Source organism: Pan paniscus, chromosome 8 (assembly GCF_029289425.2).
Source record: "Pan paniscus chromosome 8, NHGRI_mPanPan1-v2.0_pri, whole genome shotgun sequence".
NCBI classification, from domain to species: domain Eukaryota; kingdom Metazoa; phylum Chordata; class Mammalia; order Primates; family Hominidae; genus Pan; species Pan paniscus.
This window is the reverse complement of record NC_073257.2, coordinates 104879733-104905706: the sequence shown is the minus strand read 5'-3', so window position 1 is coordinate 104905706 and position 25974 is coordinate 104879733. Positions and strand designations below refer to the sequence as shown.

Genomic DNA, 25974 nt, shown 5'->3' with positions numbered 1-25974 from the left:
ACTAATTATATAATGCCAAAAAAAGAAAAACTTCCAATTTTGTTTAATGAAATGAGTGTAACATTGATCCAAAGATCGGAAAAAGTCTGTACCAATGTGCAAAGTGCACCAAAGTGCAAACTACAAAGTAATCTCACTTATAAATATCAAAGCAAAAAATCTTTAAAAGCACACTAGCCAACAGAATTCAAAAACACACTGAAAGAGCAAATTGTCATGACCAAATGGGGTTTATTCTAAGCAGCAGGACTATTTCAATAATAGGAAATCCATTAATAAATTCAATCATACTGACGGAGCAAATAAGAAAAAATCCTATGACCATCTCCATAGATGCAGAAGAAACATCTGACAAAATTCAACAGCCTTTCTTGCTAATAAAAGCAGTATTGGTGAATACTTCCTTAACATGATAAAATATAAATACCTCAGTTCAAAAGCCAGAGCTGGGTGGCACGCGGTGGCTCATGCCTATAATCCCAGCACTTTGGGAAGCTGAGGTGGGCGGATCAACTGAGGTCAGGAGTTCAAGACCAACCTGGCCAACATGGTGAAACCCTGTCTCTACTAAAAAAATACAAAAATTAGCCAGGCATGGTGGTGGGCACCTTTAATCCCAGCTACTCAGGAGGCCGAGGCAGGAGAAACACTTGAACCCAGGAGGCGGAGGTTGCAGTGAGCCAAGATCGCACCACTGCACTCCAGCCTAGACAATAGAGTGAGACTCTATCTCAAAAAAAAAAAAGCCCACAAGCCAGAGCTATCCTAATGAAGAAATACTAAAGGTTTCCCCTGCTAAAGTCAGGAAAAAAAGATGCCCCCTGTCTCAACCACTGTATTGCAATTATTGGATTGTTAAGTTAGACTAGAGAAAGCAATCTTAGGTTTAAGAAGTGAAAAGGAAGTAAAATTATTTCTAAATACAGACTATATGATTACGTAACTGAAAAACCCAACAGAATCAGTGGTGAAAATTTATAAACAATAAGAAAACTTAATAAACAGTTTAAAAATTAGCATACAAAGATCACCAGCATTCATTTATATATGAGCAAAAACCAATTAAATGACAATGTAAGGCCCCTGTCTAGGCACGGTGGCTCACATCTACAATCCCAATACTTTAGGAGGCCAAGTAAGGAGGATCACTTGAGGTGAGGAGTTTGAGACCAGCCTGAGCAACATAGTGAGACCCTGCCTCTACAAGGAAAAATAAAAATTAGTCAGTTATGGTGGCATGTGCCTATAGTCCTAGCTACTCAGGAGGCTGAAATGAGAGGATCCCTTAAGCCCAGGAATTTGAGGTTACAGCTAGCGGTGATCATGCTACTGCACTCCAGCCTGGGCAACAGAGTGCGACCCTGTCTCTCTTTTTTTTTTTTTTTTTTTAAAAAGAAAGGGCCTGCCATGGTGGCTCATGCCTGTAATCCAGCACTCTGGAAGGCCAAGGAGGGAGGATTACTTCAGCCCAGGAGTTTGACACCAGCCTAGGCAACAGGGTAAGACCTCATCTCTACAAAAAATTTTAAAAATTAGCCAAGCACTAATTTCAATCACATTGATGGAGCAAAAAAGAATCGTATGATCATCTTCATAGATGCTGAAAAACATCTGACAAAATTCAACAAACTTTCTTGTTAAAAACACTAAATAAAGTGGGTATTGATGAATGTTTCCTTAACATGATAAAATATAAATCCCTCAGCACAAAAGCCAGAGCTCTCCTAATGAGAAAATACTAAAGGTTTTAGTCCCAGGTACTCAGGAGGCTGAGGTGGGAGAATCACTTGAACCCAGGAGGTTGAGGCTACAAGGTGAGTCATGATCATGCCACTGCCCTCCAGCCTGGTCTCTAGCAAGAACCTGTCTCAAAAAAAAAAAAAAAAAAAAAAAAAAAAAAAAAAAAAAAGAGGGAGGGAGGGAGGAAAGAAGGGAGGGAGGAAGGAAGGGAGGGCCCAATTAAAATAATGAGAAAAAACACCTACACATAATCTTAAGGAATTCTAAAATTTATTTATGGAAAAGTTTAACTCTCTTGAAAGACATAACATGTTCTTGGATAGGAAGACTCAATATCATCAACATGCCTGTTCTCCCTAATTAATTTATAATTATAGCTCAATCCCAATCAAATACTTTGAGTGTTCTAGAACTAGAGAAATTTATTGTTTGTTTAGAGAAATAAGGAAGAGTCACCAGGAAATCCCTGAAAAAGATAAGCGATGAGATGTGGGTAGCCCTACCAGATATTAAAACAACAAAGCTTCCAAAATTAAAAGTGCTGCATAGCACATGAATAGACATATAGACAATGAACAGAACCAAGAAACCCACATACAGTACCACTGCGTATAAAAATTCAGTACATGATAATGGCACCATCTCAAATCAACATGAAAAAGACCTACATTTTAATAAGAGGTACTAGGATAGCTGGGTTGCCACGTGAAAAAAGATAAAGAGCCACTCCTCATGCCACACCCCAGGAAAATGCAAACAGAATCAGATGCAACATTAAAAAACACCATACAAGTACCAAAAGAAAACATGGGTGAACTCCCCTATAACTCTGGAATCTGGAAAACTTTCCTATGACTCAAAATTCACAAGCTAAAAAGGGAAAGACTGATAAATTTTATTTCATAAAATAAAAAACTTTTGCACAGCAAAAAATTAAAAAAAAGGATAACTACAGTAAAAAGACAAATGAAAAAAATGTTTCTAATGGCAATTTTAAAAAACTGAAATGGACAAAAAAGATTACTGAATGTCCTATCTAGCATACTTTTTGGGGTTATCTGTACCTTTCACTGTCTTTTGGCTATTTTACAACTTTATAAATTGTAGAAAGCTGATACTAATGCAAATGACTCTTGTCCACAAAAATGCAGATATATTTTTGTCAGTGGAATACAATTGATTACTGCCCTGTGGATACTGACCAGTTGTGTATCCATTTATATATCCATCTCAGCATTCCCAAATCCTATATTGCTTTTTGCCATTGCCTTTGAAACAGTTGTAACATCATACTGATTCCCTCTTAATAAGTTAAATACAATCTTTGGCACATATTCATTTTACATTTGTGTGAGGGTCATGATTTTACCTTTTTGAAAATTATCTTTTAATAGTTTTGGAAGTTTTACCAAAATGCCCAGTGCATTCACCTGACAGAGCCAAGAAAACTGCTTTACCAGATAATTGCACCTCATGGGCTACTCAAGCTTGGGTATTATCTTTTCTTGGCTCCCAGAAGTAAAACCCAAGCAGCAATATATACTTAACTTTGCTGCCTGTTTCTCTGGGTCATCCCCGCTTCCCCCATCCTCTCTACAAATTATATGTTCTGGTGTGGTTTCTAGTTACTGCATGGCCAGTAAGTTATCACCCCTAAATGGCAGCAATGATTGAGAATTCGATTTTATGATCATTTACTTGGTGATCCTTATAGACGGATGATAGAGATCACTTGGGTAAAAGATAAAAGAGACTTTGGTTTGTTAGTCTTTTTAACATATCTGTTTATTCTGAGCTCAAATCCAGTTAAGAATTTCATGTCCACCAAGAACAGGTCTTTGACATCTGGACCAATGAGTTTTTCTATCTCTGTGACTCTTACATCTCTTGACCTGTGAGTGAAGTTACAGAAACAAAGTTACAAAGCTCTGCATCTGTAATTCAGAAAGGCTTTTACCTCTTCATTAAGTATGTAAAACAAGTTATCTCTATTAATAGTTTAAACTATAAAGTCTCTTGAATGAAAGAAACTCTGTTCTGACTGGCTTATTGATACAAATAAGTACTTATATAAATAGAATATTTGTAAAATTCCCCCAAAACAAGGAAATTGAACTTCTAATATGTTAAATGTGTTAGACTTAAGAAAAATTCTTATGGAAACTAACTCAAAAACATTTTTAAAACCCAAGGTCACCTAAATAAGATACAATTTTGGCAAACCTTGATAATTTCAGTTTTTAAAAACAGCTATTTCTTGTCTCTGATTAATCATTTTATTCTGCTAAGATTTTTTTTCCTAAACACATACAGGTTTACTGATCACATAAGCTAACATTACCCTACATAATATTTAAGATGATGAAAAGGTAAACTCGCGCTCAAATAAATTATTCTGACAAACTTTTAATTTAAACATGTATGAAAATAATTTCCAACATTTTTAGGTAACAAAATCTTGATATTAAGTTAATTAATAAATAATAATTGGATATCTAATTAATTTTTAGTACAACAGAACCCAAGAAGACTGATTACTAAGCACAATTAAATTTATATATTTGTTTCTTTATATGCTATATAAAGGCTATGGTTTTGGGACATGTTAATGAAAGTGTTCAGTTTTGCCACTTTAAGAAGGTATAAAAGGAATGTTTGTGGCTATAGGAGTTTATATTACGTGTGCTCATGAGTTTTCCAAGTGTGATAAAATTCTTGTGTACAACAGACAGTTCTCAATGTTTAATCCCAGTGTTTTAATGTGAAATATAAATTAGTTACTTGGATTAAAAATTTAAAATCATTACCAGCAGTTAAGATAATACTGGGAAAAATAGTAAGAGAGAAATACAATACAATTGTGTAGATGCTTTTATTTTTCAAGAAAATTGAGTACACTTAACCCTTGAACAACACAGGTTTGAACTATGCATTCACTTATATATACACAATTTTCTTCTGCCTTTGCCACCCCTGAGACAGCAAGACCAACTCCCCCCATCTCCTCCTCAGCCTACTCAACATGAAAATGATGAGGATGAAGACTTTTATGATGACCCACTTCCACTTAGGGGATATTAATATAGTTTCTCTTCCTTATGGTTTTCTTAATAACATTTTCTTTTCTCTCACTTACTTTATTGTAAGAATACAGTAGATAATAAACATAACATAGAAAACATGTTTTGATTGTTAGGTTATCAGTAAGGCTTCCAGTCAACAGTAGGCCATTAGTAGTTAAGTTTTGGGAGTCAAAAGTGATACTCGGCCAGGCCAGCACTTTGGGAGGCCGAGGCAGGCAAATCACTTGAGGTCAGAAGTTCGAGACCAGCCAACATGGTGAAACTCTGTCTCTACTAAAAAAAAAATACAAAAATTAGTTGGGTGTGGCGGCGTACACCTGTAATCCCAGCTATTCAGGAGGCTGAGGCGAGAGATCGCTTGAGCCCGGGAGGCGTCTCCCTCTGTCGCCCAGGCTGGAGTGCAGTGGCGCGATCTTGGCTCACTGCAACCTCCACCTCATGGGGTTAAAGCTATCCTCCCACCTCAGCCTCCTAAGCAGCTGGGATTACAGGCGCACGCCACCACGCCTGGCTAATTTTTGTATTTTTTTAGTAGAGACGGGGTTTCACCATGGTGGCAAGGCTGGTCTCAAGCTCCTGGCCTCAAGTGATTCACCCGCCTTGGCCTCCCAAAGTGCTGGAATTACAGGCGTGAGCCACCGTGCCCAGCTGATACTCATATTTTTGACTGCAATGAGGGGACAGTGCCCCTAAATCCTGGTTAAAGTTGTTAAAGTTTCATCCTAAAGTAGTAGTTATCAAAATTTTTGTTCTCTTAAAACTGATGGAGAATTCCAAAAATATTTTGTTTATGTGGATTATAACTATCAATATTTTTCAATTAAAAATTAAAACAGAATTTTTAAAAACATTTATTGATTGATTCATTTGAAAACAGCAATGATGAATGCAATGCATGTTAACATAAATAATTTCTGAATTAGTCAGGGTTCTCCAAAGGAACAAAACTAATAGGATATATAAAGACATATAAAAGATTTATTACAGGAATGGGATCACACCATTATGAAAGCCAAGTTGTACCATAACATGCCGTCTGCAAGCTGGAGAACCAGGAAAGCCAGTGGTATAATTCAGACCAAGTCCAAAGGCCTGCAAACCAGGGGGGCTGCTCGTGTAAGCCCCACAGTCTGAAGACCTGAGACCAGGTGTTCCGATGTCCATGGGCCAGAGAAGACAGATGTCTCAGCTTAAGAAGAGAGAAAGAATTCACCCTTCCTTCACCTTTTTATTCCATTTGAGGCCTCAGTGGATTGAATGTCCACCCACATTGGCGATGGCAGACCTTCTTTACTCAGTCTACTGATGCAAATGCTAGTCTCTTCCAGAAACACCCTCACTGGAACACCCAGAAATAATGTTTCACCAGCTATCTGGGCAGCCCTTAACTTAGTTAAGTTGACACATAAAATTTCATCATCATAACCTTTTAGGATTATTTAAAAATAATTTTGACCTCACAGACCCCAAACAAAGAACCAGTGCTCTAGAGTCAAGTGTTTGTTTCAGAATATGAAAGAGCACAGTGAAGGACAAAACTTGGAAAATGAAGTATATCTGCCTTGGTTTATAATACCTGAGTCTGAAAACCAGCTATGAAATATGTTACAAACTTAGCAACATTTGCTTAATCTTGTTGGGCTTGTTTCCTTGGTTATTTGTTAATGCCTCTGCCTACAATACGAAAGGTTACTCTTTACCTTCTGTGTAATCCGCCTATATAACAGTGAGTCTGTTTGCCAGAATAATTTTCTGTGTTTCATAGGGACTTTATTATACTTTTTATTATTTAAGCAAGCAAAAAAGGTTTCTTCTCACTTATTAAAGAGCTGAGGTTCTTCACAATCAAGTTATCTATGTTTATTTTTAAATGATTCATTTTCATGTTAACTAAATAGATAACCAGCACCACCATGCCCAGCTAATTTTTTGGGGTTTTTTTCTTTTTTTTTGTTTTTTTGTTTTGTTTTTTTTTTTTTTGAGATGGAGTCTCGCTCTGTCGCCCAGGCTGGAGTGCAGTGGCGCGATATAGACTCACTGCAAGCTCCGCCTCCCGGGTTCACGCCATTCTCCTGTCTCAGCCTCTAGAGTAGCTGGGATTACAGGTGCCCGCCACCACGCCCAGCTAATTTTTTTTGTATTTTTAGTAGAGACAGGGTTTCGCCGTGTTAGCCAGGATGGTCTCGATCTCCTGACCTTGTGATCCGCCCGCCTCGGCCTCCCAAAGTGCTGGAATTACAGGCGTGAGCCACCGCACCGGCCTTTTCTTAAAATTTTTTGTAGAGATGGGATCTCTCCATGTTGCCCAGGCTGGTCTCAACCTCCTGGGCTCAAGCAATCCTTCCCGCCTTGGCCTCCCAAAGTGCCGAAATTATAAGCATGAGCTACTGCACCCAGCCTCAAGACATCTTTTACACCTAAAATTATCTTTAAGGTTTCCCAGAGGAACCCTAGAACAGTTCAGTTATTTATTCTTTCAGCTTACAAAAAATGAAATGCAAGAAACTATTAGGTTTTTTTGATGTGCTACTCTAGTAAAAATTGCATGGGAAGAGTTATCAAATTAAAAGAGATGCTTAGCCTTCCTAGATTAAATGTCTATAGGTAAAAAATGTACTAACACAAACATTTCTGAAACTGTACTCTTTATGGGAAGTCCCTGGAGATTTGCCAATGCCCTTGCTATCAATATTGTGTTTTCATTGATCAAACTTTTAAAGTAGTAGTTATGTAATAAACCTGATAGGAAATTTTACTCTCTTCCATTCTGATATTATTGGTTACAGTGATTAATTAGCCATAGCTGTTAAAGTCCATCATCTACAGATAGTTTTATTATACTCTGATGCTTGCCTAAAAGCTCTGCTATAGGCTGTTAAGTCGAGCTTGTATCTTCAACAATGAAGGGCAGTTTCAGAGACTTGTGCACTCCAAACTATTGACACTTCACAAAATAGACTCTAAAAGTTAAATACAGAATTACCATATGACCCAACAATTCCACTCTTAGGTAATTACCCCAAATACTGAACATAGGCATTCAACCAAAACTTGTACATGAATGTTCATAGCAGCATATTCTCAACCACCAAAAGGTAGAAACAAATGTTCATCAACTAATGAATGAATAAATAAAATGTGGACTATCTATATAATGAGAATTATTCAGCCATAAAAAGAATAGTACTTTTTTTCTTGAGACAGGATTTTTCTTGGTATTGCCCACATAGCAGTCCATATGGACTGCTATAACTAAATACTGTAGACTGGGTAGCTTACAGACAACAGAAATTTCTTTCTCACAGCTCTGGAGGCTGGGAAGTCAAGATCACAGCAGATTCATGTCTAGTGAGTTCTGGTTCATAGATGGTGCCTTGTAACTGCATCCTCACATGGTGGAAGGGGCAAGCTAGCTCTCAGGATCTCTCTCTCTCTCTCATAAGACTACTACCGGTCCCATTCATGAGTGATGTGCCCTCATGACCTAACTACCACCCAAATGCCCTACCTCAAACTATCACATTGGTGATTTAGGTTTTAACATATGAATTATGGGGGGGGACATGAAACTTCAGACATAACAAGTATTGATTCATGCTACAATATAAATGAGCACGCTAAAGTGGAAGAAGCCAGACACACACAAAAACCACATATTATATTCCTCTATTACATGAAATATCCAAAATAGGTAAAATCATAGAAAGCAGAAAACTGGTTGCCAGGGGCTAGAAGAGAGAAAATGAAGAGTGACTATTTAATGTGTACAAGGTTTCTTTCTGTAATGATGAAAAATGTTTTAAAACTAGATAGAGACAATGGCTGCACAGCACTGTGAATGTACTAAATGCCACTGAAATACACATTTTAAAATGGCTGTTTTTTACATTGATGTTACCTCTATTTAGGAAAAAATAAAACAAGAATAATATTTGAGGGGGATACACTTCTGGAATAAAAGTGTGAGGAAATCCACAAACCTGTTCCCTAGTGAAACAACCCTAACTAATTCCACAAACCTGTTCCCTAATGAAACAACTCTAACTAATGAAAATTATTTTTTTAAAACACCATTTGAATTTCTGAAAATTGTCCTAAGAGCATACAGGAAAAGAAGAAACATTTATCCAAGAAAATATACTACATACTTAGTAAGAACAGTAAGAGTTTGTGGCCCTTGACCCATGACCCACATCCACCTTTTCCCAACCACCAATTCAGGTGACAGATCTACCCAGTGGGAGTAGCTGAGAAGGCAGGGCTCTCTTTCCTGCCAGGGTTTCAGTCAAGAGCCAAAGAAAGGACAGGCATTCAGAATTTCTTACCCCTGCCCCAACTGTGTTGCAGAGGCTAAAAAAAAAAGGTGAGTATGGCAGAGAGAATAAGGGCTCCATTCTTCCACCCAGCCCTCCTTCATCCTCCCAGCCCCTGGAGGATGTCATAGAACAGAGGCTATACCACAGTAATAACAACCATGGATATTGGGGACCCAGCTGCCCTCACTTTGGCCTGCTCATACCAGAGAGGCTCCACACTGAGAGAGGCAAGCCAAGACCAGAGACTGCCATCTCACCCAGCACCATGCTCTTAAAGCAAGGATATCACTCCAAGAGAGGGAGGCCACTGTTCGTGCCCCCAGATCTAGAGCAGTGGCTCAAGGATTATAATCAGGGGGTGAGGTAGAAGGTAAGTACAAAGAGCTCCAAAGAAGTCCCCAAAGAAACTGACCTTATGTAGAACAGAGTGTGGAGAAGCACAAACATAAGGGTGCTCTTGAAAACAATGAAGACTTTGGTATTAAGCAATTGAAAGGAGGTTGGTAGCTTCATGAGAGTAATAAGCTAAATTCTAAGTCAGCAAGTTTACCCAAGAGAACCAGGAAAAGAAAAAGTGAAGAGCCTTCCTGCAGTGAGAACAAACCTCAGAGACTGGCCTGGGAAAACCACCACTGCACTCAAACAGATATTGGTACACCCATGTTCACTGCAGCATTATTCACAATAGTCAAAAGGAGGACGCAACACAAATGTCCACTGATAAATGACAGATAAACAAAATGTAATATATACATACAATGGGCTTTCATTCTGCCCTAAAAAAGGAAGAAAAGTATGACATGTGCTACAATGTGGATAAATCTTGAGGACATTATGCTTAGTGAAATAAACCCGTAACAGAAAAACATATAATTCCACTTATATTAGGTATCTAGAGTAATTTTAGTCATAGAGATAGAAAGTAAAATGCTGGTTGCCAAGGGCTGGTGAAAACTGGGGAATGGGAGTTAGTGTTTAATCAGAGTTTCAGCTTGGGAAGATAAAACAGTTGTGGAGAGCCAGGCGCAGTGGCTCACGCCTGTCATCCCAGCACTTTGGGAGGCCGAGGCGGGTGGATCACGAGGTCAGGAGTTCAAGACCAGTCTGGCAACATGGTGAAACCCCGTCTCTACTAAAAATACAAAAATTAGGTGGGCATGGTGGTGCATGCCAGCTACTCAGGAGGCTGAGGCAGAATTGCTTAAACCGGGACCAGGAGGTGGAGTCAGCAGTGAGCGAGATCACGCCACTGCACTCCAGCCTGGGCTACAGAACACGACTCTGTCTCAAAACAAAAAAAAAAAAAAAAAAGTTGTGGAGATAGATGATAATGGTGGCAGAACAATGTAAATTGTACTTAATGCCAAATAACTTTATATGTAGAAATTATTAAAATGCTAAATCTTACGTTATATGAATTTTATCACAATTTAAAAATAAAATAAAAAGCCAAGATTGGGAAGATTAGGGGTTTTAATCCACTAAAAAGTCAAAATAAATACAAAACAGAAAAATGAAAACATTCTGTCACTTATTCCTTTTGACATTTTCGGCACAATGTGGCTGGATATTTTCTAGCTGTTGGAGTATATAGTAGCTTCCTTTACCTGGTGGTGCACTCACCTCCCACTGCTAAGGACTCACAGTTGTACCTTGTCTACAGATGAGAAGCACTCCACACAACATTGATGCCTGGGAGGTTATATGCCTCCAACACACACACACACACACACACACGCACACGCACATGCACATGCACACAAACATGCACACACACACAGACGGAGAGACAGAACAGCCTGCAGTGAAGGAAAGATTGTTGCAGGTTAAGGTAAAAACTCAGCCCCTCTACCTCAAGGTGAGATAATTCTGAGATGTCATTCAAGCTCTAGAATTCTCCGAGATTAGGTTAAAGCTAGACTTCTGGGGAACCCACAGGTTTGCTGATCTCTGCCTATCCTATTTTCCTTACTCCTATGGTTTCATCTGAAAGTATTCCCTCAATAAATCACTTGCATATAAGGGATAATATGCCACTGCAAAGAGGACCAAATTTAACTGGATCAGACTGTGGAATAACTTATGCCCCAGGACACTGTTGAAAATAATAATCACCCAGCAATTATTGGAATCTAACAGCTGAATGTGATGCCAACGAAGGCAGAAAGTTTAACAGAGAGATCAGGAAAACAGAAAGTCAAAGAGAGCACTGCTAAAATCACTGTCATTCCAGGGTGACAGCGTATATGCCAGGATTGCACTCTGAGGAGCAACATCAGAGACTTCCCACTGTGAGGGAAATACACTTGATTAGAATAGTCCAAACAAGCCACTAAACAAGCACACAAACAACAACCTGCCCCATGAGTGTTATGGGGTGGAAGGAATCAGCATCGAGAGTTGCTACATTATCTAAATCGTCCAGTTTTCAACCATAATAACAAAAAAAACTATGAGGCATATAAGGAAACAGAAGACTGAGACCAATAAACAGAAAAACAGGCAACAGTGGCCAGGCGCTGTGGCTCATGCCTGTAATCCCAACACTCTGGGAGGCCGATGCAGGTGGATCACCTGAGGTCAGGAGTTCAAGACCAGCCTGACCAATATGGTGAAACCCCATCTCTACTAAAAATACAAAAATTAGCCGGGTGTGGTGGTGTGCGCCTGTAGTCCAGCTACTTGGGAGGCTGAGACAGGAGAATTGCTTGAACCTGGGCAGCGGAGGTTGCAGTGAGCCAAGATTGCGCCACTGCACTCCAACCTGGGCGACAGAGCAAGACTCTGTCTCAAAAAAAACGAAAGAAAGAAATAGGCAATAGAAACTGCTTATGAGATGGCCCAGATGTTGGATGTAGCAGACTTCAAAGCAGCCATAATAACTATGCTCACAGAACTAAAAAGAAGAAGCAAAGGAAAGTATGATGACAATGTCTTATCAAACAGAGATGGATAAAGAAGTAGAAATTATTTTTTTTAATAATTGGAAATTCCAGAGTTGAAAAGTCAGTAACATAAATGAAAAATTCATTGGAGGGTCTCAACAGTGGATGTGAATTGGCAGAAGGAAGAATCAGTGAATATACAAGATAGTCTGATTATGCAATCAGAGAACAAGAGAGAAAGAACAGTAAGAGAGAAAAAAGAATAAGGAAAATGAACAGAGTCTCAAATAAATGTGGACATCATTAAGCACACCAGCATACATGAGATGGGAGCACCAAAGTAGAGAAGAGAAAGGAACAGAATGACTATTTAAAGAAATAATTTAGAATTTCCAAAATTTGATGAAAAACATCAACCTACATATCTAAGAAGATCAACAAACTCCAAGTAAGATAAACATAAAGAGATCCATATCCAGGTACATCATAGTAAAATAATGAGAGACAAAGGGAAAATCCTGAAAACAACAAGAAACTGCTGATTACATAAGGGAATTCCAATAAGATTAACAGCTGACTTCTCATCAGAAATAATGAAGCCCAGAGGCAGTGGAAAGACATATTCAAACTGCTGGGCGGGGGGCGGGGAACCCGTCAACCAAAAATCTTACATATGGTAAAACTATCTTTCAAAAATTTAGATGACATAAAGACATGCCCAGATTTAAAAAAAAAAAAAAACAGACAAACAACAACAAAAAAAAAAACAGGAAATAGTTTCAAGCAGACCAGCCTTACAAGAAATACAAAAGGAATTTCCTCACGATTAAGAGTGAACTCAGATGACCATTTGATCACACACAGACACACAGACCAGACACACACAGACACACACACAAAGAACACCAGTAAAGGTAACTATGTAATTATAAAATACAGTATAAATGCATACTTCTCATTTCTTATCTGATTTGTGGAAGCAGTTGCATAAAACTACATGTACATAATTGTATTGGTGGCATGCAACATATAAAATATATATAGAATATATGTAATACAATGGACAATCACAACACAAAGGATGTATGTGGGAGCAAAGCCATTCTGGAGTAAGAAAATGACACAAGATGACAACTAAAAACCCAGCAACAAACGAAAAGAATCAGAAGCAGTAAATAAGAAACAATATAACAAACTTTAAAAATACATATTGGTCTCTGTTCTTCTTTCTGCTTCTTTAAAAAACAAAAAATTATAAAAAGTAACAATTATAGTAATGTATTATTGTAATAGCACAAAAAAAGGGAAAGAAGGAATATAGCTATATAAGAGTAACATTTCTATACCTTACTGGAAATTAGACTAATTCTGAAGTAGATTCTGAGAGCAACCACTAAGAACTAACTTTTTTCTAAATTCCCAAAAAATCACTAATTAAAATATTACACCAGAAAATATTTGCTTAATGCAAAAGCAGCAGTAAAAAAGGAATAGAGGAGCAAAAAAAAAAAGAGAAAGAAATGAGACATAGAACACAAGAAAAACAGCAGATGTGAATCCAGCTATGTAAATAATAACATTAAATATGAATAAACAATCAAAAGGCATAAGTTCTCAAATTGGATAAAAATAAGATCCAATGATGTGCTATCTACAAGAGATACACTTTAGATTTAATGACATAGGTTAAAAGTAAACAGAAAAACATATATCATGAAAAGAGCAACTATAAGAAAGCTGCAGCAGCTATACTACTATTTGACATAACAGACTTTAAAACAAGTCTAGAAATAAAGGATATTTTATGATGGCAAATGGTCAATCAATAAGGAATATATAAAGTATAAACATATATGCATCTAACAACAGAGCCTGAAAAGACATAAAAACTACTCATCATTCAATAATGGATAGAACAACTAAGCAGAAGACCAAAAGGGAATAGGAGATGTGAACAATACTCTAAGCTAATTAGACCTAACAGACCTCTATACAATACTACCTCCAACAACAGTAGGATACACAATCTTCTCAAGGGAACATGGAACATTCTCCAGTACAGACTATGTTAGGCAATAAAATAAGCCCCAATAAACTTAAAATAAACTGAAATCATACAAATTATTATCTCTGACTGCAATGGGATTAAATTAGAAATTAATAACAGAAGGACATTTTAGAAATTCACAAATATGTTGAAATTAAGCACACTTCTAAATAACCAGTGAAAGAGGAAATAATAAGGAAAACTAAAGATATTTTGAAGGTAAATGAAAACACACATGCCAAAAAGTTTTAGATGAAGCTAATGCTGTTCTTAGAGAAAAATTTATAGCTGTAAAAACCAATATTAAAAAATAAGAAAGATCTCAAATTAATAACCCAAACTTCCATCTAAGGTTGGGTTCCATCATAATAGAAAAGAGAGCAACCCAACCCAAAACAAGCAGAAGAAAGAAAGTAATAAAGATTAGATCAGATGTAAATGTAACAGAAAAACAATAGAGAGGCCAGGTGCAGTGGCTCATGCCTGTAATCCCAGAAATCTTGGAGGCAAAGGCAGGCAGATCACCTGAGGTCAGGAGTTCAAGACCAGCCTGGCCAACATGGCAAACCCCGTCTCTACTAAAAATATAAAAATTAGCCAGGCATGGTGGCATGTGCCTGTAATCCCAGCTACTCAAGAGGCTGAAACAGGAGAATCGCTTGAACCCAGGAGGCGGAGGTTGCAGTGAGCCAAGATCGCGCTACTGCACTCCAGCCTGGGCAACAGAGCAAGACTTCATCTCAAAAAAAAGAAAAAACAAAAACAATAGAGAAAAAAATCAATAAAACAGAGAGTTGGTTCTTTGAAAAGATCAACAAAATTGACAAACCTTTATCTAGAATGACCAAGCAAAAACAAAGACTCAAATTACTAAATTCAAGAACAAAAGAGAGAATGTTACAGAAATAAAAATAAGAAAAAGTTATGAGCAATTATATGTCAACAACTAAAATAATCTAAATGAAACACAACAAATTCCTAGAAAGACACAAACTATCAAAACTAACTCAAGAAAACTAGACAATCTGAGTATACCTTTAACAAGTAATGAAATGGAATCAGTAATCGAAAACTTCCCAACAAAGAAAATATACATGGCTTAACTGGAAAATTTTACCATATATTTAAAGAATTAACATTAATCATTCACAAGCTCCTCCAAATGTGGAAGAGAAGGGAACACTTCCTAACTCATTCTATAAGGCCAGCATTACCCTGATACCAAAGCCAGATAAAGACATCCATCACCAAAAAAAGAAAATTACAGAGCTGGGCATGGTGGAACATGCCTGTAGTTTCAGATGCTCAGGAGGCTGAGGTGGGAGAACTGCATGAGCTCCGGAGTTAAAGACCAGCCTGGGCAATGTAGCAAGATCCTGTCTCAAACATAAATTAAAAAAAAAATTTTCATGCCAGGCACAGTGGCTCATGCCTATAATTCCAGCTACTCGGGAGGCTAAGGTAGGAGGACTGCTTGAGGCCAGAAGTACAAGATCAGTCTGGGCAACACAGTGAGATTTTGTCTCTAAAAAAATTACAGAAATCCCTCATGAATATAGATGTAGAAATTCTCAATAAAATACTAGCAAACCAAATCCAACAGTATATTAAGAGGATTATACACTATGGCCAAATGAGATTTATCCTAGGAATGCAAGGGTAATTAAACATGAGGAAATCAATCAATGTAATGTACCACATGAATAGAATAAAGGGGGGAAAAACCCCAAATACTCATCTCAGTTGAGAGAACACCACCTCATTCTATGAGGTATCATTCTCATATCAAAGACATCACACACACACACACACAAAAAAAGATCAAAATATCTTATGAATACACATGCAAAAATCCTCAACAAAATACTAGCAAACAGAATCCAACAACATATAAAAAGGATTATACATTATGCACTATGATCAAATGGGATTTATCCCATGAATACAAAGTTGGTTTACATCTGATAATGTAATATACCATATCAAAAGAATAACGGACAAAACCACATGATCACCTCAATAGATACAGAAAAAAGCATCTGATAAAATTCAACACCCCTTCATAATGAAAACTAAGAGAACTCCTCAACCTGATAAACAGCATTTATGGAATTCCCACAGCAGTGTATGAGAGTGCCAGTTCTTCTACATCCTTACCAATACATGGTATAGTCAGTCTTTTTTTTTTTTTTTTTTTTTTTTTTTTGAGATGGAGTCTCATTCTGTCACCCAGGCTGGAGTGCATTGGCACAATCTCGGCTCATGCATCCTACGCCTCCCAGGTTCAAGTGATTCCCCTGCCTCAGCCTCCCAAGTAGCTGGGACTACAGGCATGTGCTACCAAGCCCAGCTAATTTTTGTATTTTAGTAGAGACGGGGTTTCACCACATTGGCCAGGATGGTTTGAATCTCTTGACCTTGTGATCCACCTGCCTCAGCCTCCCAAAGTGTTGGGATTACAGGTGTGAGCCACTACACCCAGCCTCATTTTTTGAGTTGTTTTATTATTATTCAGTCTCAAACACTTCCTTTATACATTCTAGACAGAATTTATTTATTGGATATGCAATTTGCCAATATCTTCTCCCAATCTGTGGCTCACCTTTTCTTTCTTTCTTTTTTTTTTTTTTTTTTTTTTTTTTTTTTTTGAGACAGGGACTCACTCTGTTGCCCAGACTGGAGTGCAGAGGCATGATCACGGCTCACTGCAACCTCAATAGCTTCTTCAAGGACTAGATATTCTCAATTCTGGTCCAATAAATAAAGTCCAATTTATCAATTTTTTTCTCTTATGTATTATGCTTTTGCAAACAGTATCTAAGACATCTTGGCCTATCCTAAAGTCACAAAGATTTCCTCCTATGTTTTCTAGTAGTCTTATAGTTTTGCATTTTACATTTAGGTCTTGGGTTCATTTTGAGTTAATTTCTAAATATGGTGCAAAGCATGGATCAAAGTTCATTATTTTATGTAAGGATATCCAATTTTTCCACCACCATTACTAAAAAAGACTATCTCTTTCTACTGAATTGCCTTTTCATCTTTGTTGAAAATCAATTGACCGTGTTAATCTATTTATGTGGTTTCTATTAAGTTTCACTGATCTATTTGTTTATCTTGATGCTAGTACCACAGTCTTAATTTCTGTAGCTTTATAGTAAATCTTAAAATCAGGTCTATGGGTCCTCCAATTCTGTTCATCTTTTACCAAGTTAGTTTGGCTAATCTAGGTCCTTTACATTTCTACATGAAATTTAGAATCGGCTTGTCAATTTCTATAAATTTTCATTCTGCTGGGATTTATTCAGATTATCTTGAATATCTAGACTAAGTTGGAGAAAACTGACATCTTAACAATACTGTCTTCCAATCCATGAAAACAGTATGTGTCCACTTACTTAGTTTAGTATCAGCAATGTTAATTTAATTTATATCAGCAATGTTTTGTATTTTTCACATACAAGTCTTCCACATCTTTAGTCAGATTTATCCCTGAGTATTTCATATTTTTGATACCATCAAATTTTAAATTTCAATTTCTGATTGTTGCTAGTACAGAGAAACACAATTGGCTTTTGCATATCCACCTGATTCCTACAACCTTGCTAAACTCACTTATCAGTTCTAGTAGCTTTTCTGTACATTCCACAGGATTTTCTATAATAGATGATCACACGGTGTGCAAATAAAGACGGTTTTCCAAACTAGATGCTTTTTTTTTAAAATGGTCTTATTATACCGGCCTTATATTCAACATTCTAGTACAGTGTTGAATAGAAGTGGTGAGAATGAATATCCTTACCTCATTCCTGATTTTAGAGGAAAAGCATTCAGACTCTTACCACTAAGCACAATTTAGCTCTAGATTTTCATAGATGCCCTGTTTTAAGCTGAGGAATTTCCATTACTAGTTTCTGAGGGTTTTTAAAATCAGAAATTAATATTCGATTTTGTCCATGCTTTCTCCACATATATGATCATACAACTTTTCTTTGTTTAATATGGTGAACAATGTTAGATTGATTTTTCAAATGTTAAGCCAGCATCTTTCTTGAAATAAACCTCACTTGATCATGATGTATTCTTCACATATATATACACACACATATATACATATACAGAATATACTTTTTATATAGATGTATTTTATACTTTTAAATCCACATATATGGATTTCTCTAAAATTTTGTAAAATCTGTGTGTATGAGGAATACTGATTTAGTTTCCTTTTCTAGTTATGTCTTTCTTTCTTTAGTTCTGGTATCAGGTTAATGTTGACCTCAAAATGAGCTGGGAAATATTCCCTCCTCTTCAATTTTCCAGAAAAGTCTTTGTAGAACTGGCATTAATTCTTCCTTAAAGATGTAGAATCCACCAGTAAAACTATCTGGGCCTAGAGTTTCCTTTTGGGGAAGGCTTATAACAGCAAAATTCCCTTTCTTTAATTGATACAGGGCTATTCAGCTATTTCTTCTTAAGTGAACTTTGATAATACTTTGTATCTTTCAACTAATTTGTCCATTTCTGCTAAGTTGGCAACTTATGGCAACTGTACATTTGGCAAATGTATGAGCATGAAGTTGTTCATAATATATATACATTTTTTGAGATGGGGGTCTCACTCTGTTGCCTAGGCTGGAGTGCAGTGGCACAATCTCAGCTCTCTACAGCCTTAACGACCCAGACTCTGAGCCATTCTCCCACGTTAGCCTCCCGAGTAGCTGGGACCACAGGCACACACCACCACACTTAGCTAATTTTTGTATTTGTAGAGACAAGGTCTCATTATGTTACCCAGGCTGGTCTTGTATGCCTGAGCTCAAGCAATCCTCCTGCTTCAGCCTCCCAAAGTGCTGGGATTACAGGCGCGAGCCACTGCACTCAGCCTATTCATAATATTTCTTAACCTTTTTTTAATGTCTGTAGAATCTATAGTCACGTAACCTCTCTCACTCCCGTTTTTTTGTTTGTTTGGTTAGTTGGTTGGTTTTGGTTTTTTTTGTTTGTTTTTGTTTTTGTTTTTTTAAGATGGAGTCTCGCTCCGTCGCTCAGGCTAGAGAGTAGTGGCATAATCTCGGCTCACTGCAACCTCCGCCTCCCGGATTCAAGCGATTCTCCTGCCTCAGCCTCTCGAGCAGCTGGGATTACAAGCGTGTGCTACCACACCCAGCTAATTTTTTTTTGTATTTTTAGTAGGGACGGGGTTTCACCATGTTGGCCAGGCTGGTCTCAAACTCCTGACCTCAAGTGATCTGCCTGCCTCGGCCTCCCAAAGTGCTAGGATTACAGGCATGAGCCACCGCGCCTGGCCCTGTTATTTTTAATTTGTATCATCTCCTTTTCTACCCCTAAAGGTTTATCAATTTTACAGTCTCCTCAAAGAACCAGTTTTGAGTTTCACTGACTTTCTGTATTTCTGTCTCACTGAATACCACTCTGATCTTTACCATCTCCTTTCTTCCACTCTTCTGAATTTCATTTGCTCCTCTTTTCCTAGTTTCTTAGGCTAGGAGCTGAAGCCATTCTTTTCTAGTAGAGGTATTTGGTGCCATAAACTTCTAACTATTTCTTTAGCTGCATTCACAAATGATATGCTGTGTTTTCATTTTACTCAGTTTAAAATACTTTCTAATTTCTCTTTTGATTTATTTTTTGTGTGTTAGTCAATGACCAAATATTTGGGAATTTTCCAGATAGTTTTTGTTTTTTTGTTTTTTTTAACTACTGATTTCTAATATACTTCTGTTGTGGTCAAAGAACCATGTTATATGTCAGGGCCTGCGGAAAGTTTATCACGTGCTTCTCAGGAAAAGATCAGGCTGAAAAATTCTGCCGCTGAGAAAAAACAATATAAATAAAATGATAAGTCTACAGGCCAGCTAAAAGATAATTAGGAAATAACAACAAAAATTAATCTTAATACTAAAATATTTATGAATAAATTGATGTCTTGGATTTCCTTCAAAATAATCCAAGATGATAGGGAGTAGATAAGGGAAAAGATCAAACAAGACTGGCCAGGGAATGAATTGAAGCTAGATGACAGTTCATGGTGGTTCATTACACTATTTTACTTTTTTAAACATTTAAAATTTTTCCATAATAAATGGTTTTTAAAAATGCAATATTAACACTTCACTTCGTGAAACCTGAAAAAAAGGGAAAAAATAGTAGTAGCTTAAACAATGTTCAAGAGAAAAGACTGCTAGCAGTACCCTCTATATGTGTGCAAAAAGCGTCTGCTTATAAATGAGACACAAATATACATATATATGGGATAAGTATGAGTCACCAGGGATTGCTAAAGAAAAGAGAGTGGGTTCAAACAAAATGAGCCAGTTGAAACAACTGCCCAGCAAAAGAGAACAGAATAACACTATGAATACACATATTGTTCCTGAGTGTCCCAAAAATCTCTCAATATATTTCAAAATTTTCTTCTAAGTTAATTTCATCTTTTTTCAAGGACACTACCTAGCACATTTTCCTAAGATGAAGCACCTCCTTCATAACCAGTACTATTTTCACAAATAAACTACTCTAGTAACTTTATCACACACTGCACTCTCAGTTTCAAGATGCAGTGATGAAAACAAAGCTTCCTTTTAATCTTACTTCTTTCATTACCAAGTATACAGTTTATTAAAAGAAATAATAATGTTGGAAAATTAAGGAAATGCACTAATTATGCATTATCATATCATAGCAGAAACCTTATGTGACAAAAATTTATAACATGCCTACCACATGCTTGGTGTTAGGGATACAGTAGTGAACAAATAGGCAAGGTCCCTAATGTTCTGAGTTTCCTGGGCATCTGAATACTCTCCCCTCCCCATTCTACAAATAAGGAAACCGAGATCCAGAGAGGTTAAATAATTTTTTTCCATGACTGCACATTTCATCAGAGGCAGAATTAGGGAAAAAAAAGGACCCAGGCCTCCTGACTCTTAAGGGCAAGGTGTATTTACATAACTTGAACTGGCTTCAATTTACACTATATTCACAGGTCCACAAACTGTACAGCGCTCTATTCTAGGAAGTGTATTCTGAAGAATACTAATGATAAAGCGTAATCAGTCTCAAGTTCCCTAAGTGAATAATAACTTCATTTATCATTATTATCACTCCAAAAGATGAAACCTTATATGTAAAAGGAACTTATTCTTGAAGACAGTGCCTAACCTAACCCATGGCTCATTACGTTGCCTGGCTAATAATATTCTATTGGAACAGCAGGTACTCAGTTTGGCATGGAATATGCATTACCTAGTACTATTCTTAAAATGAATGGGGAGGAACTCGATTTAAACGGAAAAATTAGTGCAATTTTAATGAAATGTTTGTAAATAAGTAAAAGCTGTTCTGCCTCCAAAGCAGCTTAGATCCCGCGAGCGCAGGGTCACCCTAGCGTGTTCCCAAGCAGCAAGCAGCTGCTCTCCTCCAGCCCACGCTCTCTTCTCCAGCCCACGCTCTCTTCTCGCCCACTCCGGCCGCGCGGGGGAGTAGGGGGAAAGCGGGCCGGCGTCTCCCGCTCAATTTCAATTCTCCCACGCCCGCGGCAGCCCGGCGCGCCAGGCTTTCCACCCGCGCGCGACCTGGCACCTCCGTCACGCCGGGTGCCTGCTGTCGACCCTAGCCTGGCATGCCCGCGGCCGAGCAGCCCTCAGCCCCACCACGAGCGAGACGGGGGCAGGCCCCAGAAGTGTCCTCGGGCCCGGGGGCCGCAGCCAGGAGGAGAACGCGGGGCCGCAGGGCCCGGGGTTAGAGACCCTGCAGCAGCCACACCCACCGGCTGCGGGGTGACAGCTACAGCGGTGGAGGCAGGCCGCGCCGACAGGTGCAGCCGCCTTCTCGGTCCCGCCCGGGTACCGGCCACAGTTCCGCCACCCGCGAGCGCCCCCGCCCGCCCCCGCGCGCACCACCTGTCGGGGAGCTTCGCGCGCGGCCGGCGGCGGACGCCCCGCCCGGCTCGTGAGGAGCCGCCGGCGTGGGGCGGGGGGCCGAAGTCCCGGTGGGATGAGATCTTTACCGGAGGGTGGGCCCCACACAGGCGGTGTCGGTGCTCTCGATCTCCTGCAAGATCCGCTCGTGCTCGGGGACGGTGCCCAGACTCTCGCTGTTCTCCGCCATTTTGGCTGGAAGCTGAGGAGCCAGCGAGGCGCGGCGCCGCGGGAACGACGGGGGCGAGCGCCAAGTGGCGCGAGCGCGAAGGGGCGGGGCGGGGGCGGGGCGCTCGGGCCGGCGGCGCGGGGGCGCGCGGAACGCCGGGCCGAAGGCGCGCGACCCGGCTCCCGCCCCCGCACCTGCAGGAGTGAGCGGGGGCTGTGAGCGGGGGCTGCGGGCGGCGGCCGGGTACCCAGCTGGCCTCCTGCCCTCTCTCGCGACTAGTCCCTCCTGGGCGTCTTGTGCCTGGCCTTTGGGCTTTAACATATATCCTTGTCTTCTGTGTGTGCCACACCCTGTGCCACACGCGGGGGTACCGTAGTAATCAGCAAGGTGGACACTCAGATCATCACCCTGAATCTGTAATAAGAGCCACGGGGACATTTAACAAGGGCCTGATGTACTCTGGGTCGTGGGGAGTCAGAGAAAGGAAAACATGCATTCACGAAAAGCAAAATTGCATGTGATAGTAAGATTTATTTTAGGAACGAATAAAGATCCCAGTTGACCATGAAGACCGCTCCAGGTGGATTCATGTCCCCGCCTGCAAGAAGTCCACAGCGGCCAGTCAACTTGGAAATAAATTATAAGCGACATAAAAAATTAAATGATGAGAAGTTAAGACACTTGATGGCAAAGATACCAAAAAAAAAAAAAAAAGGCCCAGGGCGATGTGTAATTCATACCAAAGTCCGTGAACTCAGGTGCCCCCAGGTCAGAGTAGCTGGGTTGAGAAGGGGTGAGAGCTCTTGAAAGGGGGTTAGCAGCAGGGAGGTGGGAGAGAGAGGCAGGGAGGCTTGGACAAAGGTATCAGTGTAGAAAAAAGTCGTGCTTAATGACATGTTTGTGGGACACTGAGTAAACCAGTTTGTCATGATCAAAGCAGGGAGGAAGGAAGACTAAACAGGAACAGAATGGAAACCTAGCCTGAGGAACAACTACTTTCTGCTCTACATTAATCCAGGGCTTTGAAAAGCTTCCCTTTGAGTCAACCAAGCTCTTTATCCAGCTGTGTAACTCACTCACCCTTAGTGAGCTTTTACTTGAAACCTACCTCCAGCCTCCTCCGCACAAACATCCTGGGAGGTGGTATTGTGCAATAGTTAGAGCATGAGCTCTGAAGACCAGTGTCCGAAGACATTAATTCTTGGATTAATATCACTTGACAGCTGTGTGACATTGGGCAAGAACCTAGTTCTTTTATATGTCAGTTAAATGACTGTAAATGACAATGGCAGTGTCTGCCTCATATTGCTGTCCCATGGTGTATGAGTTTTCCATTGTTGCTTTAACAAATCACCACAAATTGAGTAGCTTAAAATGACTCAGACATATTATCTTACAGTTCTGTACGTTAGAAGTCTGTCACAGGTCTCACTGAGCTAAAAATCAAGGTGTCAGCATGTCTGTGTTCCTTGCTAGAGACTCTGCGGGAGAATTTGTTTCTTTGCCTTTTCCAGCTTCTAGAGGCCACCCACATACCTTGGCTTGTGGCCCCCTTCCTCCATCTTCAAAGCTAGCAGCATTACATCTCTCTGACCATTCTTCTGTGGTCACATCTTCCTCTGACTCTGACTTAGGCTGGAAAAGATGCTCAGTTTTTAAGGACCCATATGATTAGAGTGGACCCAACCATTTAATCCAGGATAATCTTCCATCTCAGGGTCCTTAACCTTAATCACATATGCAATATCCCCTTTGTCATGTAAAAATAACATATTCACAGGTTCCAGGGATTAGAATGTGAGCATCAGTGGGACCCACTGCCTACCAAACTTAGGAAGGGCCCTATAAAACATTGCTAATGCCCTCCTTCCTATTAATCTGGAATCTTCAGAGCAATGGATTCCAGCTATACACATCCATTGAGCTAAGACAGTCTTCCATTTCCTGCAGAGAGACCTAGCTTTTCATTCTTTTTGTAGGAGGGGATAAAATTTGTCTTCTTTTTTTTATGTTTCAGTTTCAATTTTCAAAAGGTTATTTTCCCCTCTCAAGAACTTCTTAGGTCGAGCACAGTGGCTCACACCTATAATCCCAGAGCTTTGGGAGGCTGAGGCAGGAGGATTGCTTGAGCCCAGGAGTTCGAGGCTGCGGTGAACTATGATAATGAGCAAAATGAGGAGAGCAGGGCATGTGGCACAGGCCAGTTTCCTGTTTGACCAATGTCTCCAGCTGGGGAATTACTTTCCTGATCATTCCTTCCCTAGAACTCTACCCCTTTTCTTCACCAGTCCTGATACCTTTTATTCCAAAGCTGGCTCCAAGTGCCCCTGCTCTGGGAAACCAGCCCTGCTTAGGCACTCCTCAGGCCAGGCCTGTTTCAACACCTGCCCATAGAGATTACTTCAACATAAGCAGCAGTATCTTCCCCGAAATTCAAGTGAACATGGAAGGAAGTCCATTTACCACTTCTCCTTCTGAAACAGTTTTTGCTGGTTCCCTCTGAGACTTCTGACAGTTCCGTGAGTACCTGGAGGTTTTAGCTAAGAATTCAAAGCTAAATGTCCTAAATAACTAATTGCACATTTGTTTTGTTTGTTTGGTTGGTTTTTTTGAGACAGAGTTTCGCTTTTGTTACCCAGGCTGGGTAACAATGGCATGATCTTGGCTCACTGCAACCTCCGCCTCCTGGGTTCAAGTGATTCTCCTGCCTTAGCCTCCAGAGTAGCTGGGATTTACAGGCATGTGCCACCACGCCCAGCTAATTTTGTATTTTTAGTAGAGACTGGGTTTCTCCATGATGGTCAGGCTGGTCTCAAACTCCCGACCTCAGGTGATCTGCCCGCCTCGGCCTCCTAAAGTGTTGGGATTACAGGCGTGAGCCACCGTCCCCAGCCCTAACTGTACATTTTAATCATGGACATAGATATATCAAATATGTCAATGTGGGGTGGGGGAAGCCTATCCAAGGGATAAATGATTTTTTTTTTTTTTTGAGATGGAGTCTCTCTCTGTTGCCCAGGTTGGAGTGCAGTGGTGCGATCTTGGCTCACTGCAACCTCTGCCTCCTGCTTTCAAGCAATTCTCCTGCCTCAGCCTCCTGAGTAGCTGGGATTACAGGTACATGCCACCACATCCAGCTAATTTTTGTATTTATAATAGAGATGGGCTTTCACCATGTTGGCCAGGCTGGTCTCACACTCCTTCCCTAAAGTGATCGCCCTGACTTGGCCTTCTGAAGTGCTGGGATTACAGGCATGAGCCACCACGCCCAGCCCCAAGGAATGAATGATTTAACGTCTGCACTGAGAAGGTTGCGGAATAGCAGGGCACAGACAGGCAGACTGCAGATGCATGTGGAATTATTTTTTGGCAGTGGATATTGACTTCCAGAGATCAATCCAAAATCTCTTTTCAGGACTCCTGGAAGAAGAAAGATACACCAGGAAGACCAGCAGGACAGGAGATGCATTTTGTGTCCGGTATAAAAGTAATTGGCAAAGTAAGGATTTGACTTGTAAATAAACTCTTAGTCATTTGGAACTTAACTTTGCGCCATTTATCTACAGACTAATGACCTGTCTTGGGAAAGCGCCTCCCTCAGAATGAGGTTGTAGAGTGCAACTGCTCTGGTCTGGCATTTAACTACTTGAGTTCAAATTCCAACTCATCTCTTACTAGATGTTAGGCCTCAGGGAGTTACTTAACTTGACTAAGGCTCACGTACTTCAAGTGTGAATTAAGGACAATAAGAATCCCTAGCTCTGGCGTGAACCCGGGAGGCGGAGCTTGCA

At 39.7% G+C, this 25974-nt stretch overlaps 1 protein-coding gene across 23 annotated transcripts in view; it reads right to left on the bottom strand.

The window, feature by feature from the left end:
• Window positions 1-25974, bottom strand: part of EXOC6 (exocyst complex component 6) — a 257578-nt gene that overhangs the window by 189735 nt on the left and 41869 nt on the right. For 4 of the 23 annotated variants that reach the window (XM_063607821.1, XM_055093150.2, XM_055093151.1 and 1 more), the window contains exon 1: window positions 22104-22263. The exons of 11 other annotated variants lie outside the window; for them this stretch is intronic. In XM_063607821.1, coding sequence (XP_063463891.1) covers window positions 22104-22204 — 101 coding nt within the window. In that variant the 5' untranslated portion in view covers window positions 22205-22263. Of the gene's footprint in view, window positions 1-21996; window positions 22276-25974 lie in introns of those variants that run through there. 8 more of the 23 variants (XM_034931112.3, XM_055093146.2, XM_055093154.1 and 5 more) reach the window with 4 other exon arrangements.